Source organism: Notechis scutatus, chromosome 2 (assembly GCF_049901735.1).
Source record: "Notechis scutatus isolate UNSWTSFEM ecotype Mainland chromosome 2, rNotScu1.2, whole genome shotgun sequence".
In the NCBI taxonomy this organism is placed as follows: domain Eukaryota; kingdom Metazoa; phylum Chordata; class Lepidosauria; order Squamata; family Elapidae; genus Notechis; species Notechis scutatus.
This window is the reverse complement of record NC_142010.1, coordinates 143605739-143627221: the sequence shown is the minus strand read 5'-3', so window position 1 is coordinate 143627221 and position 21483 is coordinate 143605739. Positions and strand designations below refer to the sequence as shown.

The 21483-nt window shown below is 42.7% G+C and overlaps 1 protein-coding gene across 12 annotated transcripts in view; it reads right to left on the bottom strand.

Annotated features, from left to right (window-relative positions):
* Positions 1–21483, bottom strand: part of R3HDM2 (R3H domain containing 2) — a 163157-nt gene that overhangs the window by 14068 nt on the left and 127606 nt on the right. For 4 of the 12 annotated variants that reach the window (XM_087956489.1, XM_087956485.1, XM_087956486.1 and 1 more), the window contains 5 exons: positions 20991–21092; positions 12938–13180; positions 6803–6929; positions 4723–4958; positions 1997–2154 (listed from right to left, as the gene is read on the bottom strand). In XM_087956489.1, the coding sequence (XP_087812615.1) occupies positions 1997–2154; positions 4723–4958; positions 6803–6929; positions 12938–13180; positions 20991–21092 (866 nt within the window). The remainder of the gene's footprint in view (positions 1–1996; positions 2155–4722; positions 4959–6802; positions 6930–12937; positions 13181–20990; positions 21093–21483) is intronic. The other 8 variants (XM_087956493.1, XM_087956490.1, XM_087956494.1 and 5 more) reach the window with 3 other exon arrangements.

The following is a 21483-nucleotide window of genomic DNA, read 5'->3' as shown; positions in this document are numbered from 1 at the left end:
AACTGTAGTTCTACTAGGAGGGCCATCCCTAAAACCCATTTGGCTCAGTAATTTTCACCAGCCTTATGCTATTCGTTGATTTCAATTAAGAGGATACTTATCCAGTGCTTCAGAGAATAGGAACAGTACACACGCAGTATTTCCTCTTTCTCTGGTTACTACTATTGGGCTTATGCCAGAAAGATCTATCAGTATAAAAGGAGATCAGACTTAGCCAAGTGAAAAGAGGTAGCCAATGAATCTGCTGAGGGTAAAATCTGATCTTCAGGTAATTCGACCAGGTAAATGTTTGAGGAAGTCACACAACATTCTCAGAGACTCTTCCCATCCTGCTTACAATCTTTGTGAACTGTTGCCTTCTGGCAGAAGATACAGAACAATTAAAACACAGACCACACGTTTTCTGAACAGCTTTTATTCCAGCTATTAACAATGAACTTAAGGACCACCATCAGTGAGCTGTTGGACAGTATTACTTGATCTGTTGTGTGGATGCCTGTGTGTTTTAGGGGGCGGGGAATTTTGGTGGGTGGGATGTGAGTTTGGGGATTGTCGTGTGTGTGTGTGTGTGTGTGTGTGTGTGTGTGTGTGTGTTGGGCCTGGTCTCTGGGTGTTATGTGAATTTCGTTGTATGTGTATACTGTGTATATACATACAATGACAATAAAGTGTTGTTGTTGTTGTTATTATTATTATTACTATTATTATTATTAGTTAGGATTTATGCCATTTTGAGGAGCTTGAGCATTTTTTCAGGACACAAATACTAGCAACCTTTTAAGATTATGGATGCTTTTAAAGAAATCAAGGAGGGCTGGAGCATGATGCTTTTTGCCCTGAACTCAGAGGAGCCAAGAGAGAAAATGGTAATATCTACTGCTTAGAAACTAGAATTTGCAGAAATGAAAAATTGTCTATAAATATGGTAAATATGTCAAAATAAATTATATTGCCTCATAAAAGCTTCCAAGCTTGATAGATTGGTGAGAATTGTAAACAATTCTCTCTTGATCTCTTTTTAGATGGCCTTTCGGTTATAATTTATCATTGGGTTAAACTGTATACAGTATATTATGTTGGAAATTTCTTTTTAAAAAGAAGTATAACATACAAAAACTTTTAATATATGCCAACACATTTATTTTGGTCTCGTACTTTTTTGTATTTTGTAAAGATTTTTCTCTCTCTGCTTTTCTCTCTGCCTCACTCTCCTCCCCTCTTCCTCTTCTTCTCTCCTCCCCGCCCCCCCCGGCCCGGCTCCACTTTTGCTGGGAGATTGTGAGTTCAAATCCTTCCTAAAGCACGGAAGTAGCCTAGTCACTCTTTCTCAACCCAAATCATTTCACAAATTTACTATTATGAGGGAAGTAGAAGGTTAGATTATGTACACAACCCCGAGTTGCACAAAATAAGGGCAGGCTATAAATCTGGTAACTAAATAAATCAATTCCTTTTCTTTGAAAGGAATTTTACCAAAGCTGAATTTTGGTAATAAAACTTTCAAACTAATTCGCATAGCATAAAATAAGTACAGCGCTTCCATTAATCTAATGCACACCAAGTTTTTTTAAGCAAATAAAAAATGTTGATATATCAAGGGAAAATTGTCCAAAGACAGTTTTCAGAGATTGCAGAAGAGCATTTGAAAAGAAAGACCACTTGAAGGTAAGCAGTAGATCCTGGGGATCACACACAATTGGACTGTATTTTTTTTTTAAAAAAATAAACAAATATGTTTTTAAAAAAAACGTTTTTCTTCTGTTTGGAGGGGAGTTGACATGCCAACGGAATCAAATTAGGCACTTTCTGAATTTTTGATATTCTGAGCCCAAAAGACAACAGCCCATCACTGTTCCAGGTGCTTTTGATTCAGAGTTTCTGTCTCTTTGCAGTCCTGGCTAATATATGAAGGGAATTTTTGGAAGAAAATAATGATCCTGAATGCACATCTTGGCAAAACATAAAGGCGAAGTAGAGGTTTGGCTCTTACTCATACCTGGTGCCATTCTGCTGGGCTGGGGGGATAACACTGTAATAGACTGGCATCCCTCCGGCCTGGAGCCCTCCTTGCACAGACTGGTTTGCTGGTACCAAGACGGGCTGCTGAAAGGGTTGTTGGACTACACCTTGAGAGTCATTCGCCACGGGTACCTGCTTGGGATATGAAAAGACAGGAAGGAGTGAATGAAGGCAAATATTTGTGTCCCAGGATAATGTGGCAGGATCCAATCTGGGTCAGTCCCCGGGGGGACCAGAGGTTTTGTCTTCCGAGATTTCGGACTCGTTCTGGAGCCCATCTTCAGATCCTTCCTATTCTTCAGAAGATGGGCTCCAGCACAAGTCCGAAAGCTCAGAAGACAAACTGGGACTGACCCAGATTGGATCCTGCAGAAAGGAGAGAACACATGATCTTGGAGGAAAGGACAAACGGCCTTGAAAGGAGATCGGAGTATAAACCAAGAACAACATCAGGTTCCTCTCCTTGGGCTAGAAGACCTCCAAGGTCCCTCCGTTATTCTATTATTTCTCCCCAATATTAGACTCTCAGGCATGATATTCCCCTCTGAAAAAAAAATCGGGACCGGCGAAAAGAGACCCCCCACCGCGCCCAAGAAATCGCTGCCCAGCTCCCTTTTCCTGCCGCTCAGCGGCCTCCGCTCGCACCGCCCGCTCGCACCGCCCGCCCGGGCTCCGCTCAGGTATCCGGCTGGGGCTGTCAGGAGTTGCTACCGCTGGCGCAGCTCCGCGCGGCTCCAGTCCCGCGTTGCCTCGGGAAGGGAAAGGCAAAACCAGGAGCCGCTGCTGCCGTTGCAAAGCGCCGCCGCAGCTCTTCCTTTTTGCCTTTCCCTTCCTGAGGCAATGCGGGACTGGAGCCACGCAGAGCCGCGCCAGCGGTAGCAACTCCTGACTCGAGGCCTCCGAGGGAAGGGGAAGGAGGAGAAGAAGGGGGGAAGGGGGGCGATTCCCAAAAAAATCGGAATTCCGATTTTAATCGGAAGAATATCATGTCTGACTCTGTGTAACCTCTACAGTTCTCCCTCTCAGCCTCTACAGCTCTGGAAATGTTCGTGATTTGGCAGGAATTATTTTATGGTTTTTTGTTTTTTTTAAATGAGACTATATATTACATTGGCAAAAGCCCACTATACTTAACATGACGTTCGCTCTTTCCTCCCAACTCATCTGCCATCCCATTCTTCCATCTTCTCCTTTTCAGGGTCTTGTGCGCTCTTATTTTTCAGATCTTATCCACATCCAGGAACAAACTCCAACTTATGAAAACTCAGCCTACCAATGCCTTATTTGCCGCATTAAAAATGTAATTGTACTGCCCCCCCTCTAAATGAAAATATGGAATTAGTCGCAGGGATACTCTCAGTGTTAAGATTGTCTCTATTTACATTAGTCAACAGCAGTTTTTTTGTTTTATTTTTCCAGACCTGAACTGTTCTCTTCCACTTCCTAGCTCCTACTTTTCAGTGCAACTGTTTATACAGGTAGTCCTCAGCTTATGACTGGTTGCTTAGCAACCATTTGAAGTTACAATGGATCCCCAAAAAGGGACTTACAACTTGGATTTGAAGTTCTGATGTCTTCTTGGCCCTGGTCGCATGACATTTTGGCTACTCAACAACTGACCCACGTTAATGACCGTTTGCAGCACCCTGCAGCCATGTGAGTTCACCTTACAACCTTTTTGCCAGAAACCAGTGCTTGCTTCTGGTTTCCAGCAAAAATTACCCCACAGAAAACAGTGAGTTCGTTTAATGACCATGGCGTTTGCTTAAAGGTTGCCATAAAAAGAGGTCATTAAATTGGGTGCAGTCACATGGTAATCCATTTTACAGTCATCATGACTTACGACTGAAATTACAGGCTTAATTATGGTCATAAGTGGAAAATGACCTGCATTGTGAATTTTGCATGAGATAACGTACCTGAATGGATTAATTAAGTTTTGGATTCCTGAAAATAATTACACCAACTGAAGATTTCCAAGCCATGTAGAGACTACTATGTTTTACCAAAAATAAGACCCGGTCTTATATTTTTTTGGGGGGGGGCACAAAATCAGCACTAGGGCTTATTTTTGCAGATATCTTAGTTTTTCCCATGTACAGGAGGCCCACTTCTGCTTGCTCGCAGCTCCAATGGGGCAGGAGGCCATACAGTGCGCCAGTGCTGCCATGAGATGGGGAGGTGGAGCTGCCCCAAGCACCTTGCACTGGCTTACCTCAGAGCCTCTGCAGCCAGGCCATCCACACCCTGACACCTGCCTTGCCTTGTGGCCATGGCCATGAGCAAGCAAAAGTAGGAGAGCGGCCACATGGGCTCTTGCTGGACATGGTTTCTGGTCTTGCCGCCACAAGGCAGTTGTCAGGCGTGGATGGCTGTGGGGACCCCAAGGTAAACCGGTGCGGGGGGCGCATGGGGCAGCTCCACCAGCCACCTGCCTCACCTCACGTCGGTGGCACTGCGAGCAACCAGATGGAATGGGAGGGCGGCTGCACAGGCTTTTAAATAGGGCTTATTTGGGGAGTAGGACTTATATTAGGTGCATGCATAAAAATCACGCTAGGGCTTATTTTTTAGGAAAACACAGTATGTCGCACCCACTTTTTACATACCAGATCCCCCGTGCTATAACATCAGAATTGTGACTTCCTTCCCTTCCCTTCGGTTCTCTTCCCTACCCCACTTGCCATCTTTGGCACCACTTACTTGATATGAAGGCAATGGAGTGTACTGGACCATCAAGCCTTGCATCTGACTGCCCATGTTTCCTCGTTGGCTGTTCAAGAGGCTCTGGTTTGGGGACTGCTGCACTCCCATCATGCTCTGCATCTGGCTACCCATGCCACTGCGCTGGTTGCTGAGGAGACTCTGGCCCTGGGGTTGCTGCACTCCCATCATGCCTTGGTATGTCTGTTGCTGATTGGACAGGATTGGCTGTAATCCTGCATTGTAATAAGAGAGGGAAGATTATGACACCACAGCTGAGACCCAGAGGTGGGATACCTCTGTTCTGTGTTGAAGTCAGCCAGTCAGCCACTGCATTCAGTGGCCATGGAGCACATTTATCCTTTCAGATGGGATAAGGAAACCCTTTTGAGTTTTCTCTTAAAGATTTTCTTCCCCCCAAATGGAAGGAGAACTATTCTGAACATAATTTTATCTGCCTTAGCCACCTCCAGAGCAAGGTATATCTTAATCATTTTTTCCTTCAGCACCTTTCTTAAGAATATGTAGATAAGTTGACTTATGTGTGGATAGTGTGGCCAATTATTTGACCAGGGAATTGCACTATTGTAGTATGATTTTCAGAACTGATAAATGTTTAGGAATTTAAGCAGGTGGAAATCCAAAGAAGCTCAGCTAATATAAGAGCCAAACTGCGCCTTGGCTGAATGCAACAGCTGCTAACATTGCAACTGTTGTGGGCTTGGCTCCCGTCTTCTCTAAAACGTCTAGGCCTAGGGAGAAAAAAAATCATTGAATTGCGTGGGGTCATGACATTCTACCATTTCTCCACATCCTTCTACTGATGGCGTAAGATTTAAAAAAAAAAACCATGAGTAACAGAGCAACGGGCAACCTGCAGCTCATATGTGCCCCCCTCCACCATATCCCTCATGTCTTGTGATCCTATTGCTACAATACAGCAGTAAACCAGTTTTTTTTCCAACCCACCCTTCTCATTGCCACAGGTAGTCCTCGACTTATGACCACAACTGAGCCCAACATTTATGTCACATTTTTCAGTCCAGTTGTAACTTTGAAGGGTCACTAAATGAACTGTTGTTAAGTCAAGGACTATCTGTACTTAGTTCATCCCCGCCCTTCAAAAAGCCTGAAACGAAATCAGCCTGACCTGGTTCTGCTGGCATCACCATTTATCTGCGCCCACCCCCTGCAATCCCTTGCAAAGTGAAACAGCGGACAGTAGCCTCTAACCGTTCAAATGTTGCCTATTTCTTGCAGAAGACTTGCTCAAGATCTAGCTGCCATGTTATGCAGATATTACAGAAACTCCAGCTAGTCTCTTTTCTTTATCCTTATCACAAGTCCCCATCACAAGACTCTCGCTGATGACTCACAGCTGATCCATCATAAGACCCCCTGCCCACACCTTGACACACCCACGCCTGAAACCCTTATAAACAGAAGAACACTGACATCCCCTAAACTCCGCTGAAGATGTTACCTAGCCTGGTAATGAAACGTTTGGAAACCCAACCCACAAGCTCAGAGAACAAACCTCCCTCCTCATCCTACACCTGAGCTACAGATATTCGCCGCTATTGCTGGTATCTTTTCTAGCCCAATGTGTATCCAGTTTTGCTAGCTTCATCCAATGAAACACACGATATCTGTGCCTTCTTTGCAGCAAGAGATTCGAAGTTCTGCTGCTTCGGCAGCAGCTTTCCGTTACAGCTTTTAAAACCAGCTTCCTACAGATTTCAACTCACACGCCTAATAGGATCCCTCCTTGCTTCATCAACTCTAGTTGACAGGACTCTCCACAATATTGGTTTTCAATAAGCACGGCCCTTCGGGCTCGAGTTTTCAAATGCATGGAGAATCCACAGAAGGATTAACCTGCTTGTGGCTTGATGGCTGAGGTAAACTTGCCTTCACAAAGATCTTCAAGGCATCAAGGTTTCAAGCCCTATAAATAGGATGACTTGCTTCGGGTTCCAAGAAAGGGCAAGGTGGCTTAGCTCTCCCTGAACAAGGATCAGCTACCACGCCCACCCGCCCCAACTTATCCTGCCTGAAAGCTGCTCATCTGGAGACTCACCAGGCTGCTGGGACTGTTGAGGCAGCTGTTGGCTGCGCTGGGGGCTGTAAGCCACCGGATGCGAGAGAGGCCGGTACTGCTGGCTGGAGTTTGGATATTGCCCAGGAGGGTAGTAAGAAACCTGAATCTGTCAGAAGGATAAAGGATGTTGTCAGAGAACAAAAACAAAGTACAAAAGGCCGAGAAGAGAGCAGGGCTAAGCTCCCAGGGAGTCAAAGGCAGGGGTTTCTGCCCTCATTGCAGTTAACGTCAAGAGGTCCTGACTGTTAGCTTTTTTATGTAACAAGTGTGGTTGTGTTGCATTTAATGCCTGTACATCACTAAGAGTTGGTCCAGACGATAGGACAGAAAAACAAGAAATCAGACAAGCTTCAGTGAGGGAAAGCCAGCCTGTCAATTGCACCCTCCAGAAAGAAAAATCAGCTTTACCCCTGACAACAGAAACAAAATGTATCCACAAATACTTATAGGTAGTCCTCCACATACGACCGTAATTTGAGCCTGGCAATTAGGGTTGTTAAGTAATGACAGTCATAAAGTGGGTCATCACAGGACCCCCATTTTATGACCTTTTTTGCAGCAGCAGCAGCCATAAAGTGAACGTAGCAGTCATAAAGCAACGTCTGTGATGAGGGTGAGGTTTTCCCCCCAGAAACCAGAAGTAAATGTGTTTCCAGACAAAAATAATAACAATTATAAATTGCAGTCATATGACCGCAGGGTATTGCAAACAGCTGTAAATGCATGTCAGTGCTGAGCGCCCAAAATGCGGCCAGAAGATTGCATGCCAGGGGTGGGGGTTGGGGAGGGAAAGTCATAACTTTGGAACAGGTCATAAGTAGCTTTGGAGGAGGGGGGAGGAATATCAGTTGTAAGTTGAGGACTACCTGTATTCAAAACACTCGTTATTAGGTGTTGTTGTTTTTAAAGGTAATTTTTATTAGAGACTTTTTAAAATAAAAATAAACAGTAAGATTACATCATTTCTCCCTTTTTTCATCTTCTAAACTTTCTAATCATCAAACCCAAAGGTTACAAATTCATTGTTTTCAACACACACAAAAATCCATAAAGGGTTTGCAGTCAATGACAAATGTGGTTATTGTCTTTTCTCTGATTAAAAAGTCATTTTGGCCCTCTCTGCAAATTAGGTCATCTTCACCAATCATTCCTCCCTACAAGCATTTCAGAACCTTTCCATCTTTTTTTGTATATAATAATCTTATTGCAGTCACAATGTAACTATAATTATTAGTTCTTCATGCTAAGCACCATTATTGCAAGATTGCATGATGCCATTGGCACCTCAGGTATATTTTATATTTATCTTTCAATAAAATATTAAAATGGCCCCAAAAGGGGACAGGTTGTGTTTATTCTTGCTTGCTCTCTCCCAGCTTTATGCAAGACCACAGAATCTTGCGAGATTTTAGCGAACCCATAAGATCACATTTGATGCTTCATGTCTTTAATTTCATTTTTTTAAAAATTATTTAAGCTTGACAAGTGCCACCTGTAATACACTTGGTGCCTGCAAGATCTATGTTGCAATCATCAACAAAGATGGCATTGTGAAAAGATACAAAAATAGTAAGCTATGGAGACAGACAGTGTAACTGGGGAAATGTTAAAATATGGGTGTAATTTTCTTATGGAGTGGCTCTGCATCTTGTTTAATGTGACTAAGTGAAGGCTGCATCTGTTCCTCACAATTGGAAGAAGATCACTGTTCTCTTATCCAAATGGAAATAATATACAATACGGAAAGGGAGGGATTATTTCTTTATTATGCTGGGGAAGATTATTGGTTGAACCCTGATGGAAAAGAAAGGAGAGGTAACAATAAATAAAACTTGGGAAGTGCAGCGCAACTCTCAGCCAAGAAGAGGGATGTGGTTATGCTCTGGGCCTCATTAGTGAAGCAATGTCACCGGTTCCCATTAGTGGAACAATGTCAGCCGAACGCACGCTTTATCTGTAATGGTGTCTCTTTTGCAGAATGGTCTCCTCAGAAATACAGACAGACCCAACCCCGTCGATCTTTCACAGGCCTAGTGAAAACCTGGGTCTTCCCCCAAGCCTTGCTTGACATGGATGGAGTCCTGGTGCAGTTTGACGAGCTGATAATGCGATTTTTAGGGCCCTCACTCAGTTTCTTTTGAACTGAACTCATTTATCTATAGTTTGCCTTTCTTATTTTTATAAACATCTCGAGATGGCGAATACCTAATATTCCTTCCACTTCTGTTTTCCCCAAAACAACAACCCTGGGAAGTGTGTCGGGCTGAGAGAGTGTGACTGGCCCAAAGTCATCCAGCTGCCTGTCAAGGCTCAGGCAGGACTAGAACTCATGGTCTGCAACACAAGATCAAACTGGCCCTCAGTTTGAAGTTTTAATTTTGTATGTATAGTTATATTTTAGGGAGTATGACAGCTCAACGGTTAAAGACGCTGGCAGCCTGGGGTTCGAGATCCAACTCCACGCAACGGGGTGAGCTCCCGTTACTTGCCGCAGTTCCTGCCTGTCTAGCATTTTGAAAACATGCAAGTGCCAAGTAGATTAGACACCACTTCAGTGGGAAGGTAACAGTGTTCCATGTGTCTTTGGCATATAGCCATGTTGGCCATACAACCATGGAAAATGTCTTCAGACAATGCTGGCTCCCTTGGCTAAGAAACTGTGATGAGCACCGCCCCTCAGAGTCGGACACGGCTGACCAGGAAACCTTTAATTATATTTTTGTTCAACATGCAGAATTACTTGGCAAGGAGAGGAGAGGAGAGGAGAGGAGAGGAGAGGAGAGGAGAGGAGAGGGATTTGCTCTCTGTCAAGTCACAGAAATATTTGTACATTTATTGATTTAAATGAAGAGTATCACAAAGGAGGCATGAATTCTGGAATATTTCCAAGAACAGGATAGTTCTAAATGAGAGAGGAGTGGCATACAATGGAAGTAAAGTATTCCTAAGAACAAATACAATCTGTTCTTATATAGCATGAGTTTATACAACACAAATTTGCTCATATAGGATTGGTCAATAGGGGAATGATGTCTATATAGCAAAAATATGCTTGCTTATACATATTTTTTCTGGGTTTTAATTCTGGGCTAACCAGAAATGGCAGATGAACGTGGAGAGAAATGTTCAGTTAAACGCAATGCCTCGCTGCTTTATTTATTGTCTACTCAAGTCAGTTAGCATGTGTATCCTACTCTGTTAGTGTCTATTTTGCTTCTCGCCTCATTTTGGGGCGTTACTGCTTCTTAAATGTCCTCTTCCCTTTTCCCAAAATGAGTAATCTAAGTGCCAAAGAAATGTGCTGATGAGAACATTTCAGGTGAAGAAAGAAAAAAAATCTCAAATGAAGAAAAGTTTGAGATTCCCATGCAATTTGACAGGATTTAAAGAATATATGACATTATACATGCTACTGGCCCACATGAGACACATTTTACAACTAATTAGGAAAAGTGCTAATAAAGTATTAGGATAATTTCTTGTTCTTGGGAAGGTTTTGGTTATGAAGGTGTTTTCATTCATGAGAGCTGTGCTCCATAAGCTATTTTTTCTAGCAGTCCTGCTACATTTGTATTGCAGCATTATGCGTACTAGGGTTTCCAGCATCACAACTATCAAGACAATGATTTTATAATGCTTATTGAATGGTTCACCACCAAGCAAGAACATGTCATGATTGTTCAATGTATCTATGGTTAAGGAGTGCTTGTACTAAAATTACAGTAAAGACTGCTTATGATGGGCGGGCTAATCAAGGACATGAACATGCTATTGACTGAGAATGTATTTGCTATGTTTGTTTTTGTGCCTTTGAGTCAGTGTTGACACCTGGCAACTGCAATTTTCTAGGCAAGGGTTGTAGAAACTTTGTGTCCCTGCCTCCTTCCTAGGGCTGAGAGTGACTAACTCAAGGTCACCCAGCTGGCTTTGTGACTAAGATGGAACTAGAATTCACAATCTCCTGATTTCTAGCCTGGTACCTTAAGAAAAAATGGTGGACAGATTATACGATGCAGTGAGAAAGTAGGGATCTAAAAAATCCATGTAGTAAAGTCCAAAGAGAATTGAATTTGTAAGAGAAAGTAGGACAAAGTTTTACATTAATAGCCAAAAAAAAAACACCCTAGCACAAACAAATGAAATGTCCTTCAGAAGCATGTTTACTAAAGATGAAAAAAATGGATAACAGAAATGCAAATGCTGACAGAAAAGGTAGTAGGTAGCACGTGATCTGTTGCAACAAGTGATTTTTTTTTAAGTCAAAATGGCTCTGAATGAGTGTCTTTGTGCCAGTTTGTTGCATGCAAGTGAGAGGTATGATACATAAAAGCTGAATGTAATGAGAATGGATTACTAAAGAAATGTATGGTAAAACAAGATCTAGAGGGGGTCAAGAATGAATGGATTAATTTAATGTAGACTGAATACAATTAGTAACCAGTATGAAAAACTGGTACTGGGAGTAGTCAGGTAGAAAAAACTAATGAGGATCCAATTACAAATCAGGTCTAAGATGTAAAAGTGAATGGGCTGATGAGGAAAAGAGAAGGTCCAACAAAAGCATAGTTGGGTGGAACTGATAAGAGCCTCAAAAAGGAACTGGTTAATAAGTACAAAATATAACATATAAAGCCATGTGTAGCTGTGGCAAGGAGAAAGGATGGTCTCTGAGTCTAGAAATGTATGGAGAGCTATAGTGAATGGTTTCCGGAATTTTCATCAACATAGATGTAACCATGCTTCCTTTTCTTTTTCTTTTTACATACCGTATTTGCCGGCAGTATAAGACTGGGCGTATAAGACGACCCCCAACATTTCCACTCAAAATATAGAGTTTGTTATATACTCGCCATATAAGACTACCCCTCTTCCGCACACCTTCCACTTTTGCACTTTTTTTTTTTTGAGGCACTTTTGTGCACCGTGGAAACGAATCCCGTGAAGCCGAAAGGAGCAGCCAGCCTTCAGGCCGATGTAGGCGGGCCTCCTTCTCCCAGCTCCCAAGGAAACAAGGCGCTCAGCGGCCTCCGCTCGCACCGCCCGGGCTCCGCTCAGGTATCCGGCTGGGGCTGTCAGGAGTTGTTACCGCTGGCGCGCTCCAGTCCGCGTGCCTCGGGAAGGAAAGGCAAAAAGGAAGAGCCGCGGCGGCGCTTTGCAACGGCAGCAGCGGCTCCTGGTTTTGCCTTTCCCTTCCCGAGGCAACGCGGACTGGAGCTGCGCGGAGCCGCGCCAGCGGTAACAACTCCTGACAGCCCCAGCCGGATACCTGAGCGGAGCCCGGGCGGGGGGCGGAGGCCGGGCGGTGCGAGCGGAGGCCGCTGAGCGCGTTTCCTTGGGAGCTGGGAGAAGGAGGCCCGCCTACATCGGCCTGAAGGCTGGCTGCTCCTTTCGGCTTCACGGAATTCGTTCACGGTGCGCAAAAGTGCCTCGGCCGCCGCAGTGCTTCCCAATTACTATTTGCCGGCGTATAAGACGACCCGGCGTATAAGACGACCCCCCACTTGGAGGCATGTTTTTCAGGGCAAAAAAGTCCTCTTATACGCCGGCAAATACGGTATTTCTTAGTTCCTTTTAAGACTCCTTAAAAAGAATTCCTTCCTTTCCCTTCCCCTTCCTTTATTCCTTTTGCTTATTATTTTTATTCTGTTCTTGTAATATTGGGAACAGCTGTATGATGGCTTAGTATGCATGTCATTTCAAAAAAAAATTTCTACAATCAATGTTGATCATGAATTGAGAGCATACTGTTCTAATCTGTCCTGTGATGATGTTACATGAATTCTCTTATGATTTCCTTGGATCAATTTGCTTATGAGAAAAAATAGTTGGGTGTATTCCTCTCCCATTATTTTAAGTATTTTTATATAATACCTGTTTTATTTTTATACAGCTAACCATAATATACATTGTCCCTTGAATATGATCCCCCCCAAAGATGTAGTGGTTTATCCCATTTTTAATTCAAGGCCGATAGATGGGAGCTACGACTGCTCCTCTGTGCTATAATGGAATGAGTACTGGTGGACTGTACCATTCTGCTCTATCCTGAGAAAATCCTAAGCAGAAGACATTCCGATGGAAGGGCTACCCTTTACACCTGGTGCTGCTACTTACCTGCTGGGGAGGCTGCATATAGCTCTGGGGTTGGAGGACCTGCTGGGCTGGCGCCGTGTGCCCTGAGGCAGAGTAGTTGGAGGCAGTGATTGGCTGTCCTGGGGAAGCCATGATGAATCCTGTCTGCTGAGGATGCTGGGACATGATTGGCTGCTGGAACATGGCGGAGGACGGATCAGGGGCTTCACTGGATCCTTGGCGGCTGAGGCTGATCTGTCCAAAGGGGTTGCTGAGCTCATCAGCCTGTGGCCAAACAAAGGAGAGAGAAAAAAATAAGTAGAAATACTGGCCTTGGGGTTGTCTCCATTAGCATGCACAGAGTGCCAGCACCACCCGCCAGCACAGTGAAAACAACATCAAGGCACCAGCAAAGTACACCAGTGAGCAGGGATACGAGCCCTTTTTTCTGAAGGCTGAATAAGAAAATCACATGCACCAAGCAGGTGGAAAGTGGAGAAAGGGAAAGAGGAAATCCAACAGTGTCACTTTAGCACCTTGATTCATCACCTCACATGATAATCCTATACTAACCTTTATACCAGACATACTTCAGAATTATTGTTTAGCTCCACAAATTTAAAAAAACCAGAATGAAAAACAATGAAGTACAGATAAGCATTTCTACATCACTAAATTAAAACCACCACAAAGTGCTCAGGAGGAAATGATACTTCCATTTTTGCCAACTGACAGTCTAAATGCCACTTTGGAATTTGCATTGCAATTGTGGGAATAAGCTGGGAAAATGAAGAGTCCAACCTAGAAACAATCAAAGAAGACTAAATGACTACTTGGGCATTCCTAAATTATACAATGTGTTTGCTAAAAAAAAATACCACCAAAGTAACACATTTTAAAAGATGACTTTTATAGACGGCAGGCCACCACCGCAAACCATGCAAAATGGGTAAACCTTGATTTGGAGAAGAAGAGAATCATTTTAAGGAATTATTGCCTGCTTTCAAATAACAGTAAAGGTGGGAAAAGGGAACAGAAACAAGGCAGGAGGATCCAAGAACTGAACATCAGAGATTCCTTCAAGTTATTATGCTTACTTGTTATAAGAACCTACTTCCTGTGATACCTTTCATTATATATATAATGAAATATGTGTGTATGTGTGTGTGTTTTCGTAGATTTTTCACGGGTACAGGTATGCAGGTCTTGGCGTGTTCGGGTCTTTTCCCATGTAAGATTGAGAGCATCTTGGCAACGTTTCGACGAGGTCCCACTCGCCATCTTCACTTTCGGCTTCGTGCTTATGCGAGCAAAGCGTGATCGGAGCTGCCATCTCCCTATATATACTGGTGGGGAGCTTGGCTGTGTTGTCATTTCTTGATTGGTTGATGGAGTTGATGTTTGCAGATTGGCTGGCTTTTTCGTAAAAACATGTGTGGCTGAGATATTGGCTGTGTGTCTTATCAGCCTCCTGTGTTGTAACGACCTGGGTGGTGGGCTGTGTGATGACCTTCTGAGTTCTAGTGTTTTGACATCCTGGGTCTTGCGCTGTAATCTCCTGGGTCGTAATAACCTGGGTCATGTGTGATGACCTTCTGAGTTCTATTGTTGTGACATCCTGGGTCTTGTGCTCTAACCTCCTGGGTCGTTGGCTGTGTTGCAACACCCTGAGGTTTTGTGGTGTAACCTCCTGAGTTCTGTGGTGTGATATCCTGAGCAGGTGGCTGTGATGTGATATTCCAGGTTTTGGTTTGGCTCCGAGTTTGAGGCCTGGATATGTGTTCATGGCGTGTGTCCATTTGCTTGGTTTGGGGGTTGGGGTATGTGGCAGCTGGTGATGCAGCCGTGGTCTGGTTTCTGGACAGTGGTTGTCTTTCATTTATGGGATGGGTTTGGGTTTGAGTCTGGTGAAGGAGAATGGTGGTGGTGTCATGTGTTGTTTTGGGTCCGGTGTTGGTTTTCGTGGCTGGGACTCGTTTGTTGATAAGGGCTAGTTTCCAGGTGTCTGGTAGGCGGGAGGCATTGTCCCGTTTATTCATGTTATGGGGGTGTTTCTCTATTTCGATGGCTTCCCTGATTATTCTCTTGTTGAAGTGTTCAGTATTGGAGATTAATTTGGTTCCCTCAAAATTAATTTCATTAATTTCAGAAGGTCATCACACAGCCCATTACCCAGGTCGTTACAACACAGGAGGCTGATAAGACACACAGCCAATACCTCAGCCACACGTTCTTACGAAAAAGCCAGCCAATCTGCAAACATCAATTCCATCAACCAATCAAGAAATGACAACACAGCCAACCTCTCCACCAGTATATATAGGGAGACGGCAGCTCCGATCACGCTTTGCTCGCACAAGCACAAAGCCGAAAGCACCAGCCTGAAGATGGCGTCGAAACATTGCCAAGATGCTCTCAATCTTACATAGAAAAAGACCCGAACACGCCAAGACCTACATATACATATACATACACATATACATACACACATACACGCACACACACACACACACACACACACACATATATCCTTCACAATACAGTTGTTTATTAGGCTGGGTAAGACAACCTCTAATGGCCTCCATAACACATACAGTCCTTTGAAATTCTCTGTGCTGGTGGGAATGATGGGAATTAGCTTAAAATATGAGAGCAATAAGTTATTTGGTCTTCAATTAGGGATTAAGATTTATGAGACTCAAGGGAGGTACAGCATACATCTGTGTGTTCACATACATGTCCGTCACAGTATTCCCTTTCCGGTAAGTAATGCTTTACAATGCAAGAATGAGAGTTCCATTGAGAATTACAATAATATAATAAGTCAGAGAAATTAAAGGCATGAAATTTTTTTAAAAACTATTTCTCAGGATTTTATCCTCGTCATTTAGCTATGACTTTCTCTGTTCACCCTATCTTCTCAATCCCTTCATCTTCTGCACTTTAAACGCCTTTGATTCTCTTTATGTGAACAAACCGTGCACTTTTCCCCCTACTGTTTACTTATTTCCAAAATCAACCTACATTCATTCTTGATTTTTTAAAAATTTACCACACATACCTCTAAAGAGACCATTCCTGCAGCATCCACCTTGCCTCCCTTGACATACCCACTCTCATTTCTACATAAAAAAAATGGGGCACATGCATGGCTATTAAAGCATGGCTATTTTTGCTTATGTCAACAAACATTCTGTGCTTTGCAATCCAGTATCATTCTACCAGCATTTCATATGTTAAAATTTCTCACTTTTTTCATTTTTAGTAAGCATTTTAGCAAGGCACACAAATTCACCTATTTGCTTTTCGGTTCTATATGCAAATAACTTGCATTGTTCACAACTGCTTGTCCCCACACTCCTCACAATATCGTATCATTAAACATTTGCTGCAAATTGCTTCAGGTGTCAAATATCTGCACCTGAATGTACACATACATTTACATCCTTAATCAACACACTTCTAATATGCTCAAAAATATTCCTTTATACATTTATCAAACATTAAACAATGAAAGGGATGTCTACTTAATACGGAAGCATTGGTTAAATATCCCATTTATTTTCCCAAATGCTTTACTATATTCTTACATTTCTCAATGAAGGATGAATAAATATCTGGTCTATTGAACCCTGCCTGGCATAAAAACAGCACCAAAGTTACTAAATGTGGCTCATTGTCCCCTCTCTTTCTATTTCAAACAAAATACTACCAAATACCTTCTCAGGTGCTTTTAAGAAGCTAATGCCTCTGTATTTATTGTTTTCACTTTTGCCATCCTTCCTTCTGTATAAAAGAACAATAACAGCATTTTCCCTGGCATTAGGCTAAGAAATGATTGTTATCAGCCCATGAAGTTCTACTTTCATATGCACTCAGAATAACTTGGATGACAGTAATTTGTATGTGCAGACATGCCTTTTAGCCCTTTCATTCATACTTATCTATGCACCTGTACTTTCTTTGGAGCTATTACATTCTCCCCCATGACATGCTTTCCCCCCTGTTTCATTTATTAATTTATGCTCTATCATTTATGCCTCTTAAGATTCCAAGCCTCAATTTTCTTTATGCTGTGACTGTCATCATAAAGACTGACTTCTATTGCTCATCACAGCTTTTGTCAGTTAAGAAATATTGTTTTCGTAAGCTGTAAAATATGTAGGCTAAGATTTCAGTCACAGACATTTCCAAGCAACTTGTAGCAGAGGTGTCCCGAACCCCTGGTCCATGGACTGGAACCAGTCTGCAGCATCCCAGAAACTGGGCCGCGCAAACAAGCAAAGCCCCATCTGCGGGATGCAAGAAGCACGCAAAACCACCCTCCTTCCGGTCCATGGAAAAGCCTCTCTTTAGGAACCAATCTTTGGTGCCCTAAAACTGGGGGCTGCTGTTGTAGCATTTCCTGCTACCATTGATTACAGTACCAATTTGCAAGCCACAAGCACAATCAAAACTCAGTTATGACCCAAGCAAGGTCAAATTACTTTATGCAAGCTGAGTTCAGGATGGTATAATAAACTTAGACGTACTTGGAGGGTACTGAAACACATGTACGTTACCTGTGTGTTTAAGTTATCTGATACATGTAGTCCTCGATTTATGACAATTGAGCTCAAAATTTATGTTGCTAAGTTTTAAGTGAGTTTTCCCCCGTTTTACAAACTTTCTTGCTACCAGTGTGAAGTGAATCATTGCAGTTGTTAAGTTAATAACACAGTCGTTGAAGAGAATTTGGCTTCCCTATTAGAAGGTTGCAAAAGGTGATCACATGACCCCGGGACACTATAACCGTCATAAATAGGAGTCAGTCACCAAGCTTCCAAATTTTGATCACATGACTGTGGGGATGCAGCAATGGTCATAAGTGGGGGAAACAGTCGTAAGTCACTTTTCCAGAGCTGTTGTAAATTTGATCACTAAATGAAATGTTGTAAGTCGAGGACTACCTGTAAAGTGTTCCTCATAGTGGCAAAAGATAGCATCTGTTTCCCTCTCAGTTTCTCTGTAAACTGCTTGCTAATCTAGAATTCCTACTGAACTACTATTCAGTATATTATCACAATATGTGTTTGGGAGAATTGGGGTGGAGGGGCAGGGGTGACAGAGGAAAGTGAAATGAAGCTTTGGACTCTTATCATGCTTGTATCTGTCCAACTGATGAACGATTATCATTTTTTTCAATTCTCTTAGTTCTCACATCCTAAGATCATAGAGCACTGCACACCAGAACAATTAGACACAAGAACAGTTTTCCCCCGAAAGCCATCACTCTGCTAAACAAATAATTCCCTCAACACTGTTCAACTATTTACAAAGTCTGCACTACTATTACTGTTAATCTTCTTATCACTCATTATCACCCATCCCCTCCCACTTGTGACTGTATGACAGTAACTTTGTCGCTTTGTATCCTTACGATTTATATTGACTGTTTCCTAGTATGATTCAATTGCTTGTTGTACCCTATGACTAGTATTAAGTGTTGTACCTGAAGATTCTTGACTCTTGATGAATGTATCTTTCCTTTTATGTACACTGAGAGCATTTGCACCAAGACAAATTCCTTGTGTGTCCAATCACACTTGGCCAATAAAAGAATTCTATTCTATTCTATTCTATTCTATTCTATTCTATTCTATTCTATTCTATTCTATTCTATTCTATTCTATTCTATCAGCTATAGCCTGGGGAAAAGCATCAGAAAAAAAAGGAAGCTTCTTTTTGGGAGTGAGAATAGCGTGAAACAAAACTATCCAGCCATCACTCCTTTTAGTAGTATGAAGTTTTTGTCATACACAATCTGCCTCAGAAATGGGGTGTGTGAAAAACTGCTTTCCATTTAATAAGCAAAGCAAGAGAGAAAGCAAAGGTCACTCATTCTGCACAATCTCAACAGGAAGACAAGAGAAACGAGTGCCATCTGGTGGCTGAAATGACCAGGGTGGTGTTTTTTTGCAAAATACTAGGCAGCTGCTACCTTGGATACACCCAATTGCTTCACCATTAGCGTGTCCGTCATTAAGGAGTTTGGGATCTAATATGAGGAGCTGCTAAAAGGGAATTTAATTCAGACACAGAATTGAGCAGCATCCTATAAAGAGCCCATCATAGCAAGCTTCCAGTTCAAATGAGTTGCCTGTTCTTTTCAGGCTTATTTCCTATATTCCTTTCAGTGCAAAATTTTGTGGTTGTTTTTTTTTCCAGCAGACTTTTGAACTTGTACCATCACAGGGAAGCAATTGAGAAGTGGGGTTGAGGGCAGTTTCTGAATGCACACAGGGTGATGAATAAAGGTATTTATTGCAGGTAGACTTGGGAAAGCATTTCCAGCTTGTACAGGGCAAAGGCTAACTCATAAAAATGATATTAAAGCTAACACACTTTAGAAGAAGAGGAGGCTATTCAACACTGAGCCGAGGAAGCCTTGTCTTATTAGATGAAAAAACAAGCAAAACCCCCAAAATATCTAAACATGTTCTCTTTCTGGTCTCACTCATCACTTATTCCTGTATTTTCTTTTAAATAGAGACTGGCTCATGTAAGAAATCTACAGCTATGTGTTCTTTAGAACTGCTCCTTTCATTTCTCTAACAAAAGGCAGACATAGCATGCACTCTTATAATCCTGTGCAGGAACCGGGGTGGAAAGGCAATGAAAAACATGGCAAGGATGAGAAGGTGGACTCTGGTCATTTGTCCTCTGTGATATTACAGGCACTCTTCAAAAGGCAAGCAATGCCCAGAGTCCGTCAGAGTTGGGCAGTTATAACAAATTTAAATACTGTTTTTTTAAAATCAATATAGAAAAATACTCTGGGTCTGCTGGTTCGGAAATTACATCTTACTTTTCAACGCTATGATATCGTGGTCTAGAAAATGGTTCAGATATTTGATACCAAGATACCAGCATTCAAGTTCTGAACGGAGCTCACTGTATAAATCCTCCTTTCCCTGCAACCTACATCTCAAGATTACTGCTGTGGAGATAAAGCCATTTTTGGCCCCTTGAGCTTTCAAAGGAAAGATGCGATATACAATAAATGCAATAAAGAGCAGCAGTTAAAATGACCACCATCACCATAATAATGTCCTTCTGAAGATAACATTTGGATCTCATGCAACCATTTGGTAAAAGCCCATACCTGTTATAAACAATGGCTGTACCTTGAAAGTATCTTAAAGCAGTGGTCCCCAACCTTTCTGGTTTAGCAGCCCAGCAGGAGGGGGAGAGGGAATGGTTCCGTGTGAGTGGCAGGTATGCGCATGAGTTCAAGGGCCCTCAGCTCGTGCAAGTGGAGCTGCGCGCACCTGTGCTCACACCTCCTACTTATGCAGCCCGGTTCAGAACCAGGCTGTGGGTCAGGGGGTTAAAATGTAGCCAGAGATAGCGGTGGCAGTGTGCAGTAGTGTAATAATATGTGGGAAAGACCTGGGCAGAACAAGCCAAATAATGCTGCCAAGGGAGCAATCAAATAAGCAATCAAATGCAGCGTGCAGCTAGATAATTGGGCAGGCAAGAGGCTCAGAGAGACCCTTCCTAGTTTCTTATGTGTTAAAGGAGATGGGAGGAGGGATTATACTTTCAGACTGGCAAGATTCTGTTAATGTAGCCTTATAACAAAGTAGAAATAGTTCAAATGGTTGTATTTGAGAGCGCCTCGGTGGCGCAGTGGTTAGAGTGCAGTACTGCAAACTGCTTCTGCTGACAGACAGCTGCCTGCAATTTGGCAGATCAAATCCCACCAGGCTCAAGGTTGACTCAACCTTCCATCCTTCTGAGGTGGGTAAAATGAAGACCCAAATTGTTGGGGGCAAGAGGCTGACTCTGTAAATTGCTTGGAGAGGGCTGTAAAACACTATAAAGCGGTATATAAGTCTAACTGCTATTGCTATTTCCTGATCTCTTCTACCTAGTAAGGCTGGCAAATAGTTTGCTGTGTTACAAGAGAAGTCCATCTATCGTACCTTGCTTCCTTTAAAGGGCTTCCAAAAGTGGTTGATAAGATCCGTTTGGGTATACAATACATATGTGAATAGGCAAAACAGAAATATACGTAGAGAGAAAAGACAGCAAGATATAGGGTTTTTAATACCATATTGTACTGCTGGGGTGGAGAGACTGGCAGGAGGACTTGGGGACAGGAGCTTGGAGAGTACTGAACTGGCTGCGGAGAGGACTGCAATGCTGGGACCGGCTAAGAGATGAGCAGGAAGGGAAAAAGGAGGGGAAAGAGGGAAGAAACAGACATGAGAAAAAAGGGTGGGGGAGGAGAGGAGAAAAGGTAGAAGGAGGTTAGTAACTGTATATACATACAGATAAGCAATTTAAAAGCCCCAACAGCAACTGAGCTATTCCCTCACCCGCTCCCCATTCTATTTTAAAGAGAAGAAAAAGAAAAAGAAATGGGTGCTCTGGAAAATATTTGCTTAGAGGGAAAGGACAGGAGGAGTTGCATGGTCTTGGATCTCTGGAGAACCTGAGATTACATACATATGTATTTTTTCCTAGCATTTTCCCGCAAGGCAAATACCCCAGCAGAAGCAATTGTGCATACGTCCAGCCAGCCGCATAAAAAAATAATGAGT